This window comes from Salmo trutta, chromosome 3 (genome assembly GCF_901001165.1).
Source record: "Salmo trutta chromosome 3, fSalTru1.1, whole genome shotgun sequence".
Classification (NCBI taxonomy): domain Eukaryota; kingdom Metazoa; phylum Chordata; class Actinopteri; order Salmoniformes; family Salmonidae; genus Salmo; species Salmo trutta.
Genome location: NC_042959.1, coordinates 53,652,829 through 53,675,252, shown reverse-complemented (window position 1 = coordinate 53,675,252; position 22,424 = coordinate 53,652,829). Strand labels below are relative to the sequence as shown.

Here is a 22,424-nt window from a genome sequence, read left to right as displayed (position 1 = left end):
TGATTACGCTCTCAGTAGCCAATGTGAGCAAGACCTTTAAACAGGTCAGCATTCACAAAGTCGTGGGGCCAGATGTATTACCAGGATGTGTACTCAAAGCATGCGTGGACCAACTGGCAAGAGCCTTCACTGACATTTTCAACCTCTCCCTGACCGAGTCTGTAATACCTACATGTTTCAAGCAGACCACCAAAGTCCCTGTGTCCAAGGAAGCGAAGGTAACCTGCCTAAATGATTACCGCCCCATAGCACTCACGTCAGTAACCATGAGGTGCTTTGAAAGGCTGGTCATGGCTCACATCAACAGCATCCTCCCAGATACCCTAGACCCACTCCAATTCTCATACCGCCCCAACAGATCCACAGATAACGCAATCGCAATTGCACTCCACACTGCCCTTTCCCACCTAAACAAAAGGAACACCTATGTGAGAATGCTGTTCATTGACTACAGCTCAGCGCTCAACACCATAGTGCCCACGAACCTCATCACTAAGCTAAGGACCCTGGGACTAAACACCTCCCTCTGCAACTGGATCCTGAACTTCCTGACAGGGTGGTGCATACGGCCCAGTACATCACTGGAGCCAAGCTTCCTGCCATCCATGACCTAAATAATAGGCGGTGTCAGAGGAAAGCCCATAAAATTGTCAAAGACTCCACTCACCCATGTCATAGACTATTTTCTCTGCTACCGCATGGCAAGCGGTACCGGAGCGCCAAGTCTAGCGCCTCCATTTGTTTTGTACACTGCTGCTACTCGCTGTTTATTATCTATGCATAGTCACTTCACCCCTACCTACTGTACATGTACAAATTACCTCAACTAACCTGTACCCCCACACACTGACTCGGTACTGGTACCCCCTGTATATAGCCTCATTATTGGTATTTTATTGTGTTACTTTGAATTATTTTTTCTTTTTTACTTTAGTTTATTTGGTAAATATTTTCTTAACCAACAGTGCAGTTCAAGAAGAGTTAAGGGCTTGTAAGTAAGCATTTCACGGTAATGTCTACACTTGTATTCGGCGCATGTGACAAAGTTTGATTTGATTTAATTTGGATATATTAGGACCGAATGATCATGCATGAACTAGCTACAAGTATTATCTTAACAACACCATAAGTCACATATTCCATGGCTGACTGTTCGGGCCATGTGTAGAGCTCATGTTGATGTTCTCATAAGGCCCAAAACAACAGCATTGCCATGGTACCCTTATCAACTCTACCTCCGTTATCTATTTCAGTCTGTTCAGTGTCGCCCTATCGACAGTGCCTATGACATAAGCTTTCTACACCAGAACCACATGACCAACCTCACAGGGATAGAGTATAACACATACACCCCAACTCTGGTTTATCAGACTGCTAAGCTGCTCTCTAGGAGAAGAGGAAAAGGTGTGGCCATCACGTAGACCTCGTCCCCCTGGAGGTCGTGGGGCCCCCTGATAGCAGATGTTAGCAATATGTGTGCCCTGCATGCCCGTTCGGTAATCCGGCCCTGCTCACACACAGGCCTTGGACCCGTTGCCTGACAAAATATAATATGGTGCGTGTCCCTCGTTTCCTCTAGATAGCATATGATAGCAAAATGTGTAGAATTGCTGGAAATTAGCTTTAAAACTGCAAAATGTTCTCTCAGCCTCATGACAGAATGTGTAGAACAGCATTATACAACTACACATTGTTCTCTCTGCATCATGGCTTATTTCCCCTGGAGGTCGGTGGCCCAGGGCCCCATATGCGGTAGTCCGGCCCTGTATGTGAAGCAGAAGAAGAGAAGTGTGAGGAAATAGAGTTGACATACAGACGTAGGTTCTGTTTTATTTTTCCAAAGCAACTACTCTGATTTAACAAAGCGTTAAAGAAGTGTTTTATGTCTCAAACCGTAGCATAGATTGGCAGACATCATTAAGCATACAGAATGTCACTGTATTGAAGAGGCTGTTGCTGAGAAGGGTTGTGTTGAATCGTATTCAAAATGTTGACCGAATCTAACCGATTTCCCGAGGTTCAATAACATTTTTAAAGAAACAGACACCCAAAAGTGATATATCAAAAGTTAAGAACAGGTCAAGTTCAAGAAATTATTTTTGGTCTTTTATCTTTTGCCATAAAAGTTGAACTAGTGGCCAGTTGATAAACTTAGACCATGGATGGGCAACTGTGATGGGGCTGGGGGCCACCATCTGAACTCATCATGAGGGGCCGCAGTGGCTCGCGGGTCTGCGTACCCACACATACTCACACATGCAGTCAGAGCCAGCACTAGCCTTTTGGTGGCTTTAAGTGACATTTTTTGCCGTAGGGTGGAGAGAAATGTTTGCAGCTTTAATATGATATCAGAGTGAGAGTGATTAATAAAATAAATGCCCCCCCCCCGGGTCTGTAATTAGACCATGATTACTACTGGTTTAGATAGCTGGCTAGACTAATTTACCAATCAAATTGTTTTTTTATGACATGGGCTAAATGAGTGACTGTCAGTGACTGACATAAGAGAAAAACAGCTGATGCACGACCAAATTTCGAAATTGCACCTTGTGTATTCTACTATTCTCACTCTCAACAGTAAGTTGAGACCCCGACTGAGTTTAAAATATACATTTTTTGTTTTTTTTAGGTTGCTCCATGGGTCTACAAAAACGGACCACTAGCTGCCCATCCCTGACTTAGACGCGAATGCTTTTGTCAGTTGTTAATCATTGGTCATCACAGTGTTTAGCTGGGGTTGTTTTTGTTTTCTGATGGTCCACAAAATATTTAAAAGACTTGTGACCTCTTGGCCTTGTTGTGTATGTGTAAAAGCTGAGCGTTATGTCTGGCAGTGTCATGAGAAGATCAGCCGATGACGATACACATCATCTAGAATACTTCACTCAAGTAGAGGTTCCCACAATACTCTGATCCCAAAACAAGACAGAAGTTGAGTTGAAGAGTCATGAAGAAAATAAGAAGTACAACATTATGATTGAGGAAATTAGACATAGGGATGACATACAGTTGACATAGGGACCATTTTATTTGTTTTTCAATAGCAACTACCCTGATTTAACGTAGAATTAGAGAGATGTTCTATGACTCAAACCCTAGCATAGATTAGCAGACACCGTTAAGCATATGTCACTGTATTGGAGAGACTGTGTTGCGTTGAATCGCCTCCAAAATGTTTACGTCTGTGCTTTTTCGAGAACATTCAGCAAAACGAAAGCATCAAACAGATCTGCTGAGATACAATAACAATTCTGTAAAAGGAAGACAAAAGAAGCAGACACCCAAAAGTTAAAGGTGTCTTTTTTTCTCTCAGGTCTAAGGTCAAAGTTCAAGAACTCATAGTTCATTCGCATGAATCCTGCAGAAGACAGCACACTCTGCAGCTCCAAGCTCACTCAGCAAAATACAGCCTTCCGAGAAGTAACTTCCCAAAATACGAACCCCTCCTCTTTCCCTCCATATCATCCCTTTGTCATGCAAATCCTACGACAACCATACAACAAGGGCACTGCGTTCATCCACCTCTGGCCTGCTCGCCTCCCTACCTCTGAGGAAGCACAGTTCCCGCTCAGCCCAGTCAAAACTGTTCGCTGCTCTGGCACCCCAATGGTGGAACAAGCTCCCTCACGATGCCAGGACAGCGGAGTCAATCACCACCTTCCGGAGACACCTGAAACCCCACCTCTTTAAGGAATACCTGGGATAGGATAAAGTAATCCTTCTAACCCCCCCCCCCCTTTAAAAGATTTAGATGCACTATTGTAAAGTGGTTGTTCTACTGGATATTATAGGTGAATGCACCAATTTGTAAGTCGCTCTGGATAAGAGCGTATGCTAAATGACTTAAATGTAAATGTAAATGCATATGAGCTGCCAAGACAAGACTTTCCACTCAGAATGTTCCAGTGTGTGGGGGATGAGACTTGTGGTCCGGTACCACCCTTAATGTACAATGCCTCACTGTGAATACCCCCAAAATGTGTCATGTTCAAGAAACAATAAAATATGTAATGGATAAATGCAAGAAATTGACCAAATCGACAGTTACGCACCACATATATTTCTGATTTGCAAAAAACGTTCATGTTTCAGAAAGTATGAATTTGAAAGTTTGGGTGTGTAGTTGTTCCGTTAAGTCCCCATTCTCCCAAAGGGTTGTTGATGGTGCCTACTCCCTTTGCCCCCACACCCATCCACCTAACATGTGGCATTACAGCGACTAGGGAGTGTGTGCCAGCCTAGCTGTGGTCGAAGGAGCCGAATCTCTCATGCGCGTCATGAAGAAATCCCAGATGCAAAGGATTATGGGATGATATATCTAGTTTATAGTAACTGTGTTTTAATGGAGGGTATAGGGGGGAAGGGGGTGGGGGCTAATGCTGCAGAGTTGGGACTATAGACTGTGGTTAGAGTGACACATCAAGCTCTCCATCTTATTCACTCCAACTGGCAATGCCTGTCAGCTTGAGAGCACTTTTATGGATTTGTTATTCTTACAGTTCATATGTAAATTGATGACACAAAGTCTAAAGCTTGAAATGGTTATATTTTTCCTAAAAAGGCTCTTGATACCACTAATCAGGGGAATTGACATTCAGAAGCGTTCAGCCAATTATATCATGTTGACAAGTGATATCCATTGAAAATCATATATGATTTAGCTCAAGCTTTTTTAAATAATATTTTCTGTATAATGTTCAACTATAATGTTCAACTGTAATGTATAATGTTCAGCTTCTGAATGTCATCTATCATGAAAGCAGTGCAGCTGGTGACATTGACCATTGATTGGTTGTTGTTACCTTATAAGTATCATGGAATCATATAAAGGAGTTGGCTTTTGAATGGATATCAACCTCATTACAAAGTGTTGACGCTTAGCCCATCGTTTTTGCGCAGTGCAGACGTGGCGAATGCAATACTGAAGTGCATAAATTGTTTTCCTGTGTCATTTTCTGTCTTTGGCTTCCATAATTTGGAACATTTGGACATTTAGAAATGGCATTCATATTATTGATCATGTAACATTATTATAACATTTTACAATGCCAGGAGATTCCCAGGAGTAACTTTGAGAAATGACTGTGAACTTGAGACTTCATATTGTGTAGCTTAGTTTCTTAGTCTGGCTTAGATATTGCACCCCTCTATGAAAATCGAGTTGTTCTTGGCATCCCTCTCTCCTCCCTCTTTTCCTCCCTCTCTCTTTTCTCTCTCTCCCTCTCTCTCTCTCCCTCTCTCTCTTTTCTCCTTTTCTATTTTCTCTTTCTCACTCGACCTGTCACCAATCTACAGCCAATGTTTTTCTCTCAATTTTATTTTCCTTTGCGACGCTCTGTTCCAAAGAGTGACTAATATTTTCTACCTCAATTAACATTTCAACCCCAAAGAGGGAGAGGAGTAGAGGGGAGGGAAAAAAAGCAAGCAACATTTTAAACAGTGCCATGTGCGGTGTCTAGAATTTCACCATATACTGACTCCCTCTACTCTAAAGTACGTTTGAATGACACTAAGTGGCAGTGTTTTTACAACTAATGCCGGTTTGCCTGAGGCTGATGCTGTGCAGGTGTTTGTACACATGCATATACACACACTCTCATTCAAATAAACACACACAAGAACACACACATACATGTAATAGTGCCAGACATGCACACAAACATATACAGTTGGCATTGCTCTTATGATTTTAGTTGTCCTTGATGTCCTTTGTTTAAAATTAGTTTATAATTGTTTTGCATTGTTGTTTGCTGTTTTCTTCTATCTTTTCCTTCTTTCTCTTTAGTCCATTCTCTTGGTTGTTGGTGCGTTGGGGGGTTCTTGGGGGTGGGGAATGGAATTAGTTGTATTTTGAATTTTTCTTCCTGGCGGGGGACTGTGGGAAGGGTCTCGAATGGTTGAGGGACAACTATTAGGGAACTGTGGGGGGGGATCTTGGAGGGTTCGGGTTCACGTTTTTTGGCCTGGTGGTAGATTGGTCAACGTGCCCTTGTCAAACGGTGGGTGTAGCTGGTGCATGGAAGTCAGGCGCAGGAGAGCAGAGATGAGTGGACAAAGCACTTTACTGAGGCAATTATTTGAACAGAACGCAACCGTGTCACAAAAACAAATGCCCAAAGAACAAGTGAGGCAGCACCAAGTACAATAACCAAGTACAAAGTACCGGCTGCCACAAAGCACGGGTGTAAAACAAAACCCGGCGCAAACCAGCTGGAAGTGTGCCAACCTGACAACAAACAAAATCACACACAGACATGGGGGGAACAGAGGGTTATATACACGACAAGTAATGAGGGAATGTAAACCAGGTGTGTGGGAAAACAAGACAAAACAAATGGAAAATGAAAGGTGGATCGGCGATGGTTAGAAGACCGGTGACGTCGACCGCCGAACGCCGCCCGAACAAGGAGAGGAACCGACTTCGGCAGAAGTCGTGACAGCCCTTGAGCAGGGCATTGACCCTGGATGCTTCTGTGTGTCGCTCTGAATGGGAATCTGTTGGATGACTGGTATGATGTAGTTGTTGAGCGGCTTCACTGCAAGTATATTGTATGTTTCGAATATTCAATAAATAAAAAATAAAAATAATAATAATAATAAAATACATTTCAAAAAAACTCTCTACTCTTATTTAAGGAGCTTGTTATCCAATAGCGACCATTAAGACCCCACCCCACTCAGGACTGGATTGTCTTGGAAGACAAGAAGCTTTAGGATGCTCAGTAAATGTGAATTAATCACTATTGCATGCATATTTCATGGTTCAAATGATGGTAAAGATGAAATAATAATAATAATAATAATAATAAAAGAGTTTCAGTAAATATGTGTGAGTAGCCTCCTGAGTTGTCATTAAATGAAAACTGTGAACGCAATCTGTGTGAAACCAAATCAAATACTTTTCCTTAGTCTCATTTCTGAGGCTTTTGCAAGACTCATGACTGAAATTGAATGGTAATAACATGCATAAGAGTGTCTCGGTTTTGCAAGATTAATGTGACACGAGTACATCTGTTTTCATTTGGGCCTTGTTTTCATTGAAGTCCCTGTGCAGTTCTGGAAAGAGCATTGTGGGGCCCTTTTAAACATTAGGACATTCTCCAGTTGGTACGATCTGCACACGCGTGGGCCACTTGTTTAGTTCTGTGGCGCTTGACATTGTGAGCCAAGACGAGTCCAATGAATTTGCGAATATACTCAGATACTATAAATAGTCTCTCTGTACTCGTTTGAATGTATGGGACTCATTTTGTGCATGGAACATTTTAAGAACAAGAAAAACAAATGAGCTGTTGATGAAAGTATTAGAAAGTGTGTGTGTGTGTGTGTGTGTGTGTGTGTGCGTGCATTGTACTGTGTATTCCTAGTCTCTTTTTTTTATTGGGCCACATGAAAGTCCAATTGAGATGGTCTGCTTTGCTCATTGAATCTAACCCAAAAGCCTTCGAGTGCAGGCTGCTGCATTAGAGGTCCAGAACCACCTCTGTACCATTCAAGGCACATAGAGATGTACCTCTGGTCCAGATTACACCCCGGACCTAATAGATATGTAGAGCCAAATCTGGTGCCCATCTGCGCTTGTAACATAATAAATAATAATAATAAATATATTTTGCCATATGTGTATGTTTTTATCTTATGTTGATTACATGAAGAAACACAGAAGAAGAATCTTTATTTTTATAAAAGATGATGAGGATAAAGCTAATAAACTGTAAGTTGAATTTTATAAGAGTGTACTCTCAGCAGCAAAGGCTTGGGCAGGAATCAATAATCAACCCACATGTATGGGTGGAGTAGCAAATAAAAGCCTACTTACCGACCTACCGTTCAATTCAAAGGTAACCCAAACATGTAATGTGAACTGCGTTGACTTTACTTTCAGTCAGAGCTGTCCCTCTTCACGTCTGCACTCATTAAACCTACATTCTCTTTCTCAGCACTTAAGCATTCCCATGCGGTTTCAAGACTTTGTCTAACGAAGCTCAATTAAAAAGAAAAAAGGTAATGAAAAATATTTACTCCAGTCCAATGAAGTGGCTGCTAAAGTCGATTGCTCCTCTTAATAAAAACCATATGCCTGTTCTTATAAAATTCTGTTTTTGTGGTGCAGCTTTTTAAGGCGTTAGAGGGTGTGCCAGAATGTGTATTATCTCCTGACACAGAGGACAGGAGGGTTGTGAGGGGTGATATATCAAAAGCAGCAGATCAGTGAATGAACATGATTTATGTTACAGGGAGAATTGTGCCAAATCAACTCATATCTACAGCTGTAGGTTTAGTGTGACTGCTGTGGTGTGGCTGCAGTATGCTTGTCACTCTGATTAGGAAAATGCTAGGGCTGAAGCCCCTAAAAAGGATCCTAGCGTGGCATTGTTGAAGAACCACACCCTTACATTGTGGGGGGAGAAGTAAACCTTGTGAAGGGCTAGACCTAGACTTATTTAAGTGGCTTGTTGTTCCTCTCTTTGCTTGACTGAACAAAAATACTAAATATCTCCTTTGGAATAATGATAGAAATAGTTGAATACCCCAAGCTCTTTATTTCATGCTTGTTGGTGACATGAGAAGCTATAGTACACTAACTCTGTCAGAGGGAATAAAAAGCATTGACCAATTTTATGTCAACATGAGTCCATCCTCCAAAGACCGTCCCTTTCCCATGATGAGGGGACTGGCCCTTCAGTCGACCCATGCTATAGTGTTCCTGAACTTCCCTAAATGTCCATGGGAGTTTTGGGGTAACTCAGGCCTCCCTGAGAGCCTTCTCCGGTCCCCATCACTAGGCGTTCCCCTGGGTCTGCGTTTTGATTGGATCCAGATGGTGTGAGTGTGGAAGGGGACATGGCAGAAGAGTGTGGAGTCTTCTCTCCAGTTCTGATTGATAATAGCTAGGATGGTAGCTGGAGTCACATTCCTCCCCCCAATCCAGTTCTGTCTCGCTCGCTCGCTCACTTGCTCTTTCTCGCTCTCTCACAGATTCAGTGGTGGAAAAAGTATCCAATTGTCATACTTGAGTAAAAGTAAAGATTCCTTTACAGAAAATGTCTCTAGAAAAAGTGAAAGTCACCCAGTAAAATACTACTTGAGTAAAAGTCTAAATGTATTTGGTTTAAAATATGCTTAAGTATCGAAAGTAAATGTAATTGCTTAAATATACTATCATTTCAAATTCTTTATATTAAGCAAACCAGACGGCACAACGTTTTTTATTTCATTTTTACGGATAGCCAGGGGCACACTCCAACACTCAGACATAATTTACAAACTAAGCATTTGTGTTTAGTGAGTCCGCCAGATCAGAGGCAGTAGGGATGACCAGGGATCTTGATTAGTGTGTGAATTGGACAATTTTCCTGTCCTTCTAAGCATTCAAAATATAAGTACTTTTGGGTGTCAGGGAAGATGTATGGAGTAAAAAGTACATAATTGTCTTTAGGAACGTAGTGAAGTAAAAGTAAAAGTTGTCAAAAATATAAATAGTGTAGTACAGATACCTGAAAAAATGACTTAAGTTGTACCTTAAAGTATTTTTACTTAAGTACTCTACACCACTGCTCAGATTCCTCTGTTCTAAGTTGCCATATGGGGAGAGTAGGGAGCACGACGGGGAGGGTTTGGGTAAACGGCTCAATGCTGGCCCGCTGCTTTACCTCTGCTTAGTGTTTAATGAACTCTTTTACAAGGGGTAATAGTTACCATGCTTTATAGGTGCTGAAAATATCATTAGATTCCCCTTGGAGTGAAACTACGGGAAGGTTTCAGATAAATGTTCATATTCTTTACATTGTGAAGTGTTTGATATCTTTGTAATTCAGATGGCGGGCTAAAAGCAGTGCCAAACAAAAAACGGACAAGTGTCAGTTTATCAAAGCCAGTATGATTTGATTTGCTGTTTAATGAGAAAATAAAAAATATAGGTATTTGATTCCCTTTCCTGCTAATAACCTGATCCTTAATAACTAACCCTTTCCTCAAATGTTGGTCCTCATGCTTTCGATCTGTAGCCTGTTATCACTGCTATTGCTCCCATAGATCGACATTATAAATATCCTACATAACCTTTTCCCTCCCTTTCTCTCCTCAGGACCATGCAGTCACTGCAGACCTGTAGCGTCCTGCTGGTTCTGAGCGTTCTGATTGGCCTGTCCTGGTCTCTGAACCCCAGGGACCCCAACGTGTGTAGCCTATGGGAGAGGTAAGTCAGAGTAGCTCATCTCATTTCATTGTACCAGAATAGAAGGGAGCACATTTTTTGTTTATACTGTTTAGTGTGTGAGAAAGAAATAGAAGTAGCAGCAGGTTTCATTGTAGCTAACTTGTTGTTCATTGTTGCACTTATCATTGAATATGTAGCACAAAATATGAACTTCAGGTTGTCTCAAATCTAGACCATAATGGGTCCATTCTGTCAATGTATTATTATGTCTGAGTACATTTTGTCCTTTCATCCAGCTTCACAACGTCAGTGAAGGAGTCGTATGCCCACCCTTATGACCAGGTGACAGAGGAACCTTGCTCTGAGCCACGCACCTCCTACAGATGCACCCGTCACAGGTAACACAGTCTGCCGACTCACTTCATGTTTACTTCCTGGTTGTGTCCATGAGGTCAGAGGGTAACAGGAAGTATTCTGTATTTGACTTTGTGTTGGCCAGGATCACCTATAAGACAGCATACAGACAGGCGGTGAAGATGGACTACCGCCGGAGGTACCAGTGTTGCCCTGGCTACTACGAGAGCAGAGACAAATGTGTCCGTAAGTTTAACGCCATGGCTTTTCTTTCTTAGCATATCAAAACAAACTTAGAAGATTCACTTGGTTTCATCAGTAGCATTTCAATTAATTACATTTCTACATATTTTGCCATTGATTTCTAGAAGTCATCCAGTTTTGTGCTTGGTTGCTGAGTTGGTTACATTCTGCAGAGTTGACATGCATGGCTTACATAATATATATTTTTTATACTGTTCTTTATACTCTCCACCAACCTTCTAGTCTACTTAAGAGTGTGTTTGTGTGTGTTTTTCATCACTAGCCCGCTGTACTAAGGAGTGTGTCCATGGGAGATGTGTTGCTCCAGACCGCTGCCAGTGTGAGGGAGGCTGGCGTGGCGACGACTGCTCCAGTGGTGCGTTACATCAACATCGACACACACACACACACACACACACACACACACACACACACACACACACACACACACACACACACACACACACACACACACACACACACACACACACACACACACACAGTCTGCAGGAAATGACAGATGACCATTACTCAAAAACTGATCCTCACACATAACACTCAAACACACATAGGGCTTTCCAATGGAAACTGCAAGGGACCAAGTAAACAGTGATGCGTCATTGAAGTAAGCCACAGCCCAGAAAACAGTTTATTAGACCAGGAGGACACTATGTCCCACTCCCTCCCCTTCCTTTCACTTGCCATTTTATGCTACATCAAGTATGTAACATCCCCAAAGCTTATACTGCATGCTTAGACCCAGGGCTCGGGATGTAAATCAATATTTAAAAAATGTATAGTTTGCATATTCAGTAAAATAGCTTTATCTCAGCACAGGATTTAAGTTTTACATTTTATTTATCCCAGAAACATTTTATTAACCCAGAAACTTCTAGTTAATCAATGCCAGTGTTCTTCTGAACTCAACCAGGTCACTAGTACAGTGCTGAATGGAGGGCTTAACTTAAGCTGGTGGTGTATGATGCCTTCAGAGGGGATGATGGGAAGGGGAAATGGAAAATGTTACCCCTCTCCCACTTTGTCTCTCTCTCCTTCTCTCTCTGGGCAAACGAGTGCTGGCCTCGGCCCCATACTGCTGAGTCCTATAATAAAGCCCACTGGCAGAATGAGAGCTGACACTTCCTGGAATAGATTCTTGTGTGTTGAGCTAGCTGTGGGAAACGAGAGAGAAAGGCTGAGGTTTAGCACAGAGAGCTGAGAGAAAAATAGAGGAAGAGGGAGAGAGAGAGACCAAGAGAGAGGGGAGAAGGGGGCAGAGGCAGCCAGAGAGAGCGCGAGAGAGAGAGAAGTGGACAAAGAGAAGGAGAGAGGAAGAAAGAGAGAGAAATAAATAAATAAATGTAGTTTAATAAGAGATTGTTTTGGGAGGACTGGACGTGGTTCAGTTAGATATGTTGGAGATAATGCTGTGGTTGGATGCAGAAGTGACCTCCACCACCACTTGGACAATACACTTCGGGAAAGAGAGGAATTGTCCCACCTTATATGTTAATGCATTCCATTTACAGTACAATGGAGACTTGCCATATTTTAAAGAGCGCATCAATCGAAAAACTGTCACTTTTGAACCCTGATCAGATGTAAACAAACACATCGACAATTTCTGTGAGAACAGGTCTGGGTTCTGTTATAAGTTTGGTACGTGCAGAGGCTTGGGCACAGCCAGCTGGTCCTAGCACAGCTCTTCAAAGCATAGGTGTCCAATCCATCACGTTTCACTCACCCACACTCATGGCTGGGCCTGTCAGGCCTGGACTATGATAGCAGATAGTAGAAGGCCTAGTACCCTGCAGGTCCTAAATCTCCATTGGCGTCCTGGAGAACGCCTGTGCAAACATTATTGCTGCTCCAGCTGAGCTTCCCATAACTCAATGTGACACACACTCCAACTGCAGTCTCTCAGCGTCTCTCGCATGCCCACACAGGGAATGAGTAAACGTTTGATTCATTTAAACAAAGAAAAGAGAAAAAGGTCTTGTTCTGAGTTAGAGTAATAAACATTTCTCTGCTATGTGGTAGTTTATGCTCCAAACCCTAATTTGGCCATACTGTCCCCTCCATTTAATTGTCAAAGACGTCCTGATTGAAACTGTGACACAGTACATACTGTATGTGACTGAAGGAAAGAGAGGTGGGTGGAAGATCTCATTAATAAACTACGTGGAAAAGATACAGTTCCGATAGGAAATGTGTGTGCTTGCTTCAGCTGTCTAAAAGTATTTTTCTCATAGTGGAAGAAGTAGTAGTAGTTTTTACTGCAGTAGTAGTTGTGACTGAAGCAAGCACACTAGAATCCATTTAGAACCCTATGATTTGTTTGATCCTTCCCAAATAAGCTCAGTGAGACAAGTATCAATCCATCATTGAATGGTTGTCATCATGATAGTTAGTGAGATCATCACTTGTGTGCAAAGCATCAGTTACATCACCTGTATTGGATATCTTTTTTCTCTCCATTGAATAGGGTTTGTGCCCCAGTCAGTCTGTATTATTGATGAGACATTGGAGGGGTCAGTGTGTGTCCATGTGGGATCCTGGTTCTCGTGGAATCAGGAATGATCCCCCCCTGATGCTCCTTAACTCTGATTGAAATCCAAACCCTGTGCGAATCACAGGTTGGCGATAACCGCCGGAGCCATCCCGAAAGGCCGCTTGTGAAATTCTCAATTTTAACCTCGTCCGTCTTGTTGGCTCCATGCAAATCGCCCTGTCAATCGTGAATCACAAGTCTGTAACATAAGATTCTGGAGCTATTAGGGCTAGAGCTGGACATAGACTATGTCTCGGTTTGTTGGAAATTCATGACTATATAGATATATTGTCCCTGGGGGAGTGATCTTTACCATTGTCTTCTACTCAGGTTCCTGTGCTGTTGTTGTTGGGATGAAACATGACCAGTGGTCCAAATGGAATTGAATTGGATTTGTTTTTGTTAATGTGCATTGCAATGACATCACATATAGTATACAGTGTAACACCATACAACTACATCAGGTTAAGTTAATATAAGGAAAACCTTTTCAGAGATATCAGATGGAAAACATTGTACACTGGCCCACTAGTCCACTGGTTTATGCATACATTTAAATGATTACATATATTTTGTTGTATGGGGTTTCTTTTTTATGTGTCTGTCATCATCTGTGTCTGTGTCTTCCAGCCTGCGATGACAAACACTGGGGTCCAGGTTGTGGTCAGCTGTGTAAGTGTGAGAACGGTGGCCTGTGCAATCCTGTGACCGGTACCTGCCAGTGTCCTCCAGGCTACATTGGACGCCGCTGTGAGGACCCCTGCCCACCAGGCACCTTTGGCAAGGGCTGTCTTCAGAAGTGCCAGTGTGGAACTGGGGGTTCCTGCGATAAAGTGACCGGAGAGTGCCTGTGTCGAGAAAATTTCACTGGGACATTGTGAGTTGTAGAACTAACGCTCTCTCAAATAGGCCTAGAGCAGTATGTATTAATATAAAGTAAATAGAATGTTAAGGTTGGAAAGACAAAATGCAGAGGCGGTAGACTAATTGTTATACCATATCCCATGGCCTTATTCCATCCTACCAAAGCAGGAAAAGAGCCCCTCTTGAAACACTAGGTTAGAGCATGAGTCATAAGTTACAACCTGTGTTTTAGATGCCCCTGAGGATGAGTAGAGAACCACTAGGAATTAGTGGAAACTATTTATATGAGGCAGCTGCCAATGTCAGAAATCAGCACATCACTCTAATAGTCCAAGGGCCAACCACCAAAAAATGTGTTGATCCATGACCCAGGAAACAAAACTGCAAAATGTCAGCAACTAGGTAGATCATCTTGTGAATATGAACACTGTGTGGTTCAAAACTTGTAAAAGTTGCATATTAATTTGTTATTTTTAATAAAAGTTACGTCTTTAGCATCAAAATCATAGGGCATCTTGGATAATATCCCTAGCAACGTTCCCTAGCAACGTTCTGACGTTGCTATGTTTCACCTTGGTTACTTTTGTTACACACTGGTGCACAGAACTATTTGTGCGTTTGGTGTTCTTCTATGAATAAACTCAAGCAACACGTTACCGGTCCTTCACTGATCCAGATGAACCCGTATAAGATGTTTTGTCAGCTGTATTTAGCTTACAAGGGCCATCATTGCTTTTGCCTTCTAGCCAAACTAAAGACAGCACATTTGCCAGCTAACACAGCTCTCAAAACATTCAAGGTCCCGACAGCTACATAATGCGCTGTTCTGAAATCTGATAAAAAATCTATTTAGCACCTTTCAACAGCTTCTTATCTCGTATTATTCTGGGATTTCTCCGGTCCGGTACACAAGTTGCTTTCTGCAAGCAAGGACAACGGAAAGTGTGTAACAAATGTAACCAAGGTGTAACATGCCAACCTCATTGCTAGAGGAAATTACCCAAAATGCTATGATTTTGAAATTGTATCTTTGATTTATAATATTTAAGCAACGTGCAACTTTTACAAGTTTTGAACCACACAGTCCTCATACTCATAAAATGATCTATGTAATGATGTTGAAACTTTGCAGTTTTGTTTCCTGGGTCACGGAATACCTTTTCTGAAGCCTTTTTTTGGTGGCAGTCCCTTTGACTATAAGCGCTAGTAGAAGTGTTTGGCAATGTACCGCTATTGATGAATTCTACTGTGTACAGTTGAGTATTTGTTGCAAGTGCAGTCATTTTTTTGTCCTTAAACAACTTTCTCTGTATGTTTATGCACTGAATCGCAAAGAGATTCTACTAAATTGAAAAAGATAGGAACTCGTTAACTTGTACCCTACATTTCCATCTCTACACAATCTGAGTTGAGCTGCCACTCAGAGTTCTTTCCTCCATGTTCCTCAGTTGTGAGAAGGCATGCCCAAAGAGTCCATGCCCGCTGCGATGCCCATGCCAGAATGGGGGCATCTGCCAGGGGAAGGGAATCTGTGCGTGCCCCCCTGGGTGGACGGTATGTTTCCTGATCCCTACATTGACAAACAGCATCAGTGGGTCAACATGGAAATCTTTGTCTTTTGAGGTTATCAATCAGATCCCTCTTTTAATGTCATCGTACCATGTACACTCTCTCTCTTTTTCTCTTTCTCTCCTCTCTTTTTCTCTCTTTTTCTCTCTTTCTCTGTCTTCCTCAGGGTGAGGTGTGTACAGAGCGCTGTACAGAGGGCAGGTTTGGTCCTAACTGTGCCCACGAGTGTGTGTGTCACAACCGGGGCCACTGCGACCCTGAGACAGGCCATTGCCAGTGTGCTGAAGGCTTCACTGGGAACAGGTGTGTGTGTTTATCTAACTCGCTGCAGTAGAGACAGATACATGTGCTGTATACTCAACCTGCGCCCATGGTTGGGTAGAAGTTGTTTATATCATACAGTTCATGTATCTTTCATACAGGATATTAAATAGGATACAAATAGAATAGTTTCTGATTCAGCTGAAGCCAGAGATATATTATTCCACTTTGGTTTCGGAGCGTGTCCTGATTTGTATGTATGTGTTGTATCTCCACAGGTGCAGTGAGGAGTGTCAGGTGGGTAGTTACGGGCGGGACTGTAAGGGTGTGTGCGACTGTGCCAACGGGTCTCGCTGCTATAACATAGACGGAGGCTGTCTGTGTGAGCCTGGCTTCAGTGGACCCCAGTGTAGAGAGAGGATGTGTAGGCACGGCACCTACGGCCTTCAATGTGAACGCACCTGCCTCTGCCACGACACACACACACTCAGGTATGGATCAAGAAAGGGTACACACACACACTGCCACACATAACAATTCACACACACACACACACACACGCACACACACACACACACACACACACACACACACACACACACACACACACACACACACACACACAAAAGCCCATAATAGTTTTTACATGATTTTGTTGTTTATCATTCGTAGATTTGTTAAATTCTGTATTAATTGTGCTCACCCATGTGACCATGTTTTCCTCTGTCCATTGGCTAGCTGTCACCCACTGAAAGGCGAGTGCACGTGCCAGCCAGGCTGGGCGGGGCTTTACTGCAACGAGACCTGCGCCCGTGGTTACTACGGACATGGTTGCCTGGAGCCCTGCCTGTGTGTCAACGGAGGGGTGTGTGACAGTGTGAGCGGGCGCTGCCACTGTGCCCCTGGGTACACGGTGAGTGATTAGGACAGGAAACACTGAATGGGGCACGGGATGGCACCGACAATAACTAAAGTAACATTTATTTGGGTTATTTCCTTGAGATAATAAACATGCATGCAGAAATGTATATTCATATTGCATATATTCTGCTTTTCTGTTGTTGTGAGCTGTTATAACCTGCTTATGTCTGTTGCGTAGGGTGTTCACTGTGAGAGTCCCTGTAAGAGTGGTACCTATGGGAAGAACTGTTCTCTGGAGTGCTCCTGCTCCAACTCAGTGGACTGCTCTCCCATTGATGGGATCTGCTTCTGTAAAGAGGGTGAGTCACTGATAAGAGACAGTCTGACTGAGAGAGAATAGTCATAATATCAACGGTGTGAGTATGTCTGTGGCTACCTTATTGTATGAACCAGTCAGTTAGGGCGCGATTCCATCTGTGTCGCTGAAGCGTTACAGATTGGGCAATCTAAATTTAAACGGGATTTCCTTTTGAGCCGACATATGCAGCGTTTACCGTGAATGCAGTCACCGCTAACGTGGGAACATTGCCTTTAAAGTTCAATCACGCTGTAACGCTGAACTACCGCGATACCGTTTGAATCTATAGGTATCAGAAGCAGACCTGTGTTTTGTTCCAAAATGGTTGCTCCTCTTTACAGAAAGACGCTTAGACAAACATACAGGCTGACAGACACAGACCTGTATGATTCCTTTACAAAATGTCCCTCTCTGTCTCTCTCCAGGCTGGCGAGGGCGGTACTGCTCCATACCCTGTTCTAAGGGCACCTGGGGCCCGGGTTGCAACGCCACGTGCCACTGCGCCAATGGGGCTTTGTGTAACCCAGCAGACGGATCCTGCACTTGCTCTCCAGGCTGGCAGGGGCCCCTGTGCGACCAACCATGCCCCGTAAGTGCCAGTATAATACTGTAGCTATAACGTTTGTTAAAAGGTAACATAATCTTAACATAACATAGGCCTGATGTGATTTTTTTTCAATGCATAGATTAGTAATGTTACTCATAATATAATCACTGTCTTTATTTCTTTACTGTAGCTCATTCTGTGCATCCATAAGCCTATATTCTGGACTACCCCTTATCTTCAGTCCTCCTTTCCTTCAATGAGGATAATCTGCCAACTATGATGTATTTACAGTGTATCTTGCCAAAGTACAGTTTGCTTGACTCTGACTGTGCTGGCCAAATGGTTCAGGGATTCCCTTGACGATGCTTTCGTGGTTGGCATGTGTTTGCTGTACAGATGGGCACGTTCGGGCCAGGCTGCCTGAAGAGGTGTGACTGCCTAAACGCAGACGGCTGCCAGGGTGCCAGCGGGCAGTGCCAGTGTCTGCCAGGGTGGACTGGTAAGCACCGACGCCCCTGTTGAGTTAGTGTCAGCTTGGGATAGACCTGGAAATTAGTCAGTCCAATGTGATCTACAGGTTTTAACCTCTCTCTGTGTCTCTGTGTCTCTCTGTCTCTCTGTGTCTCTCTGTCTGTCTTGTGTGTGCTTTTCTCTCCTAGGTGCCCGCTGTGCCCAGACATGCCCAGAGGGTACATGGGGACGCCACTGTAACCAGAGCTGCTTCTGTCAGAACAGCGCCACCTGTCTACCACACAGCGGTGCCTGCGTTTGTCTCCCCGGTTACTGGGGACCCACCTGTCAACATAGTGAGTACAGAAAATGCTTGATATTGATGCCTGTATAAATAAGTAGAAAATGTCACTCTATCGCCATCAATCTCATTCGTATGCTAAGTTATGTGTCAAGTTGCTAAATTGTTATGAATCACCATAATCTCTCTCTTTCTCTCAGTGTGCAGTGCAGGTGTGTATGGTGACCAGTGCAGTATAACATGCCCGTCCTGTGCCCACTCCTCCTCCTGCCACCATGTCACAGGCCAGTGTGTGTGCAAACCCGGGTACACTGGAGCCCTTTGTGAACAAGGTCAGCACTAAACCATATCTCACCTATAGTCAAACTAGCATACATATAGAAGACCCGTAGCATCTTGGCATACTTTAGTGCTTTACATGTAAAAAATGTTTGTGTATATTATATTTAACCTTGACGTGTGTTTTGGTGTAATTCCTAGCCTGTCCAGTGGGTCTCTATGGTAAGCAGTGTACTGGAGTGTGTAGATGTGCCCACAACTCATCGTGCCACCATCAGGATGGGTCCTGCCTCTGCCCCCCAGGATGGACAGGCCCTGACTGTACTCTACGTAAGTCTGGCTCAATGGATTTTTTTACTCTATCACAACATATGCCCAACTTGACCTTTGCTGATCGAAATCAATGACATTGTTTTATAAAGAGTTGAAATTCACGAGTCATACTTTGAATCTCTGCCTGTGTCTCTAGAATGCCACCATGGGATGTTTGGCCTTAACTGTGCCCAAGTCTGCTCTTGCCCACCCAACTTCTACTGCGACCCACAGACAGGGGAGTGTGTGTGTGAATCAGGACCAGGGATCGACTGCAAAAAAGGTATGGTCTCCCCTTTACCCAATGAACAGTTACTAACCATACATCAGTTTACAAGCTAGTAATGACATACTGTTGCCCATAGCTACCAGACTATAATAGTTGTCTATTGAGTTGTCTATTGAATCTGCTACAATCCAGTTAAATAAGACAGTAATGAAACTGGTTATTATCTACCTAAGGCTATTCAGCGTTAAGTATTGTTACGGTGATGACTGGAGGGCCTGTGACGGTGATGACCCTTGTTCTCTGTGCTCCACACAGAACGCTTTGTGAGTATGATGGTGCCCGTGTCCCCGGGGGAGAGGGACTCGTGGGGGGCCATCGCAGGCATCGTGGTGCTGGTCATGCTGGTGGTGCTACTGCTGGCCCTGCTACTGCTCTACCGCCGCCGGCAGAAAGACAAGCAAGCCAACACACCAACAGTCTCCTTCTCCACCTCACGCACCGTCAACTCCGAATACGCAATACCAGGTACTGTATTGATACAGCGTTGGTTTAAAAGATTACGTTAAAAAAACAAATGTTTGCGAATAGTTTGACCACATAATGTATCCATACTGTAGCGCTGGCTAGGTTACAGTTTTTGGTTAGGATTCATACACAGTAATGTATTTTATATACAGTGCTGGTTATTGATGTCATGTCCCTTCTTGCTCCTCAGATGTTCCTCACAACTACCACCACTACTACAACCACAGCTATCACACACTGACTGGGAGCAGACCCCCTCTACCACACGTCCCCAACAACCACGACCGCGCCATCAAGGCAAGTGTCATTACTGTCACCTCCGTCTCGAGTCAACTGTGTTACACCCGTGTCCTTTATACAGGATATGCTTGTTTGAGAGGAGCTGTATGATTTCTGATTGGTTAATATCGGTGTCTTTCAAACAGAACACCAATAACCAGCTCTTCTGTGACGTGAAGAACATGGAGCGGGAGAGAGGCCTGTTCGGGGTGGAGAGCAATGCCACTTTGCCTGCAGACTGGAAACACCATGAGGCTCGCAAAGAACCAGGTCCGTCTTTTTTACTGCCTGTTTCAAACTGCCCGTTCTTCGCCAACTTTCATCCTCCATTTCATCACCTGGTATTGATTTAATACCAAGACAGGATATTTGTCTTTTATGAGTTTGCTATAAATAAAATAGATTTTGCAAAATGTTTTTTAATGTTTACAGGAGCTTTCAGCATTGACCGCAGTTATAGCTACAGTGCCAGCCTTGGGAAATATTACAACAAAGGTAGTTTTCCATGCTTCCTATATCCCTTTTCTCCTTCATTTCCAGCAACTCCAAGTTAACATGAAATATGCTACATTTCCATCAATCCATTTTCACACATGCCTTCCTTTTGTGGCATATTTAACATAAAACATGCCTGAACTGTCGACCCATCACCAGATGACAAACTACATGTGACCTGGCTGACCCAGAGCCAGTCAGCTCCTCTGTTAACTTTTACACTCTGCCCCTTGTTAGTGACAGAACTAAAGGACACTGGAGTGGCAGCTAGCAGCAGTTCTCTGAACAGTGAGAACCCCTACGCCACCATTAAAGACCTGCCCGGCCTGCCCTTCGGCCCTCCTGAGAGCAGCTACATGGAGATGAGGACGGCCATGCCCCATGAGAGGTCCTACACCGAGATCAGCCCTCCACCATTCAGCACATCAACATTACGCAGAGGTGGGTAACTATACTGTTGTTCAAGACCCTTCCAATTTATAATCAGTAGTATACGCGGAATATCTGGCTATGCTAGCATGTAAAACAACAAAACAGATAATTCTCTATCACTATGTAAAACGTTTAGCTTTCGCATAGCATACTCAGAAAAAAATGAATAAATGTTAAGACTGTGCAAATAGACAAATGAGATGGATGGGTTTCCGTAACACATGGTTGAATGGGCAGTACTGTTTTCATGGAAATGAAAGGAGGTCATGTGAGGAAAGGGAGAGGGGAGTAAACCACAGGAATGGATTGGAAAGTCTCAGTATGAGGGCTGGAGAAAGGGTTGACCATAGCAATAACCTCATTCCTAGGCCAGGAGAATCCTACTGTATATTTTATAGTATAATCCTTAATTTACCATTGACATTGAGTAAACATAAAGACAATCAGAAATATAAACTCCAGTAGACGGATGACAATAACAATGTTTATTTCAATTTTTTCAGAGCGCAGTTCCCTTGGGCGTGTCCCGGAGCAGGAGCCCCATAATCACTATGACCTACCTGTGAACAGCCACATCCCAGGACACTATGACCTGCCACCTGTCCGACGCCCACCCTCTCCCGTACGCAGGAGACTGCCCCAATGACACCAGCCCTACTCTGAACATCACAACGCAGAAGAACTCATTTAAACTTTACTGCCATTCAAAAACATTGGTAGGAAGTTGTCTTGGGGTTATTCAAGGCTACAAAACAGTCAGTTGCAGCAGTGACAGTCAGGGCAACCTGACAAAGACAGCAGATTATGCCGATGCTTCTGTCAGTGGGTTTACATAGTAACACTGCCCCCTGGTGGATTACGGTGGCATTTTATCCACCGTTACACTCTTGTGATCCAGACTCAAGGGCCAAGGCATGTGGGGATAGGCTTTGAGAATGGCAGTATCGCAGTTTGAGGACATACATGCATGCATTTGAGTTTGACCAAACTTGGGATTCCTTCAAATGTTATTTTCATACTGCGGATAAAGGGACTTGGCTTTTGGAGCACATGATTTGGCATTCAAGCCTTTTGACCAGAATTACATAAACCGGGACGGCAATTGAAAGGCATTTTTATATCTCCATGATGTCAGTAGTTTAGTATGATGTCCCCTCAAGCCCCTTTTCCCCTCCCCTATAGACAATAGAATGTCAGCTTCCAATTAGGGGAAATCCAGAGCACATTTGTACAGCTAGCTCCTCAATGTTTTACAATGTAATCATGCAATATGTTGTATATAATGTACATTAAATGGCTTAACATTGTATGCACTTGTTCAGAAGTATTTTGTGCTCAGGTAGCTTCTATAATAT

At 43.4% G+C, this 22,424-nt stretch overlaps 1 protein-coding gene across 6 annotated transcripts in view; it reads left to right on the top strand.

Annotated features, from left to right (window-relative positions):
- The window catches only part of LOC115178658 (platelet endothelial aggregation receptor 1), a 38,136-nt gene extending 15,758 nt beyond the window's left edge, over nt 1-22,378 (top strand). For 4 of the 6 annotated variants that reach the window (XM_029739928.1, XM_029739931.1, XM_029739919.1 and 1 more), the window contains 22 exons: nt 10,088-10,198; nt 10,456-10,557; nt 10,659-10,759; nt 11,040-11,132; nt 13,938-14,184; nt 15,620-15,725; nt 15,907-16,043; nt 16,280-16,492; nt 16,740-16,914; nt 17,101-17,221; nt 17,646-17,809; nt 18,164-18,266; nt 18,427-18,573; nt 18,719-18,850; nt 18,999-19,127; nt 19,267-19,392; nt 19,654-19,863; nt 20,054-20,160; nt 20,289-20,412; nt 20,575-20,637; nt 20,875-21,078; nt 21,573-22,378. In XM_029739928.1, the coding sequence (XP_029595788.1) occupies nt 10,092-10,198; nt 10,456-10,557; nt 10,659-10,759; nt 11,040-11,132; nt 13,938-14,184; nt 15,620-15,725; nt 15,907-16,043; nt 16,280-16,492; nt 16,740-16,914; nt 17,101-17,221; nt 17,646-17,809; nt 18,164-18,266; nt 18,427-18,573; nt 18,719-18,850; nt 18,999-19,127; nt 19,267-19,392; nt 19,654-19,863; nt 20,054-20,160; nt 20,289-20,412; nt 20,575-20,637; nt 20,875-21,078; nt 21,573-21,715 (3,054 nt within the window). In that variant the 5' untranslated portion in view covers nt 10,088-10,091 and the 3' untranslated portion in view covers nt 21,716-22,378. Of the gene's footprint in view, nt 1-10,087; nt 10,199-10,455; nt 10,558-10,658; nt 10,760-11,039; nt 11,133-13,937; nt 14,185-15,619; nt 15,726-15,906; nt 16,044-16,279; nt 16,493-16,739; nt 16,915-17,100; nt 17,222-17,645; nt 17,810-18,163; nt 18,267-18,426; nt 18,574-18,718; nt 18,851-18,998; nt 19,128-19,266; nt 19,393-19,651; nt 19,864-20,053; nt 20,161-20,288; nt 20,413-20,574; nt 20,638-20,874; nt 21,079-21,572 lie in introns of those variants that run through there. The other 2 variants (XM_029739940.1, XR_003872661.1) reach the window with 2 other exon arrangements.
- Nucleotides 22,379-22,424: the final 46 nt, after the last annotated feature.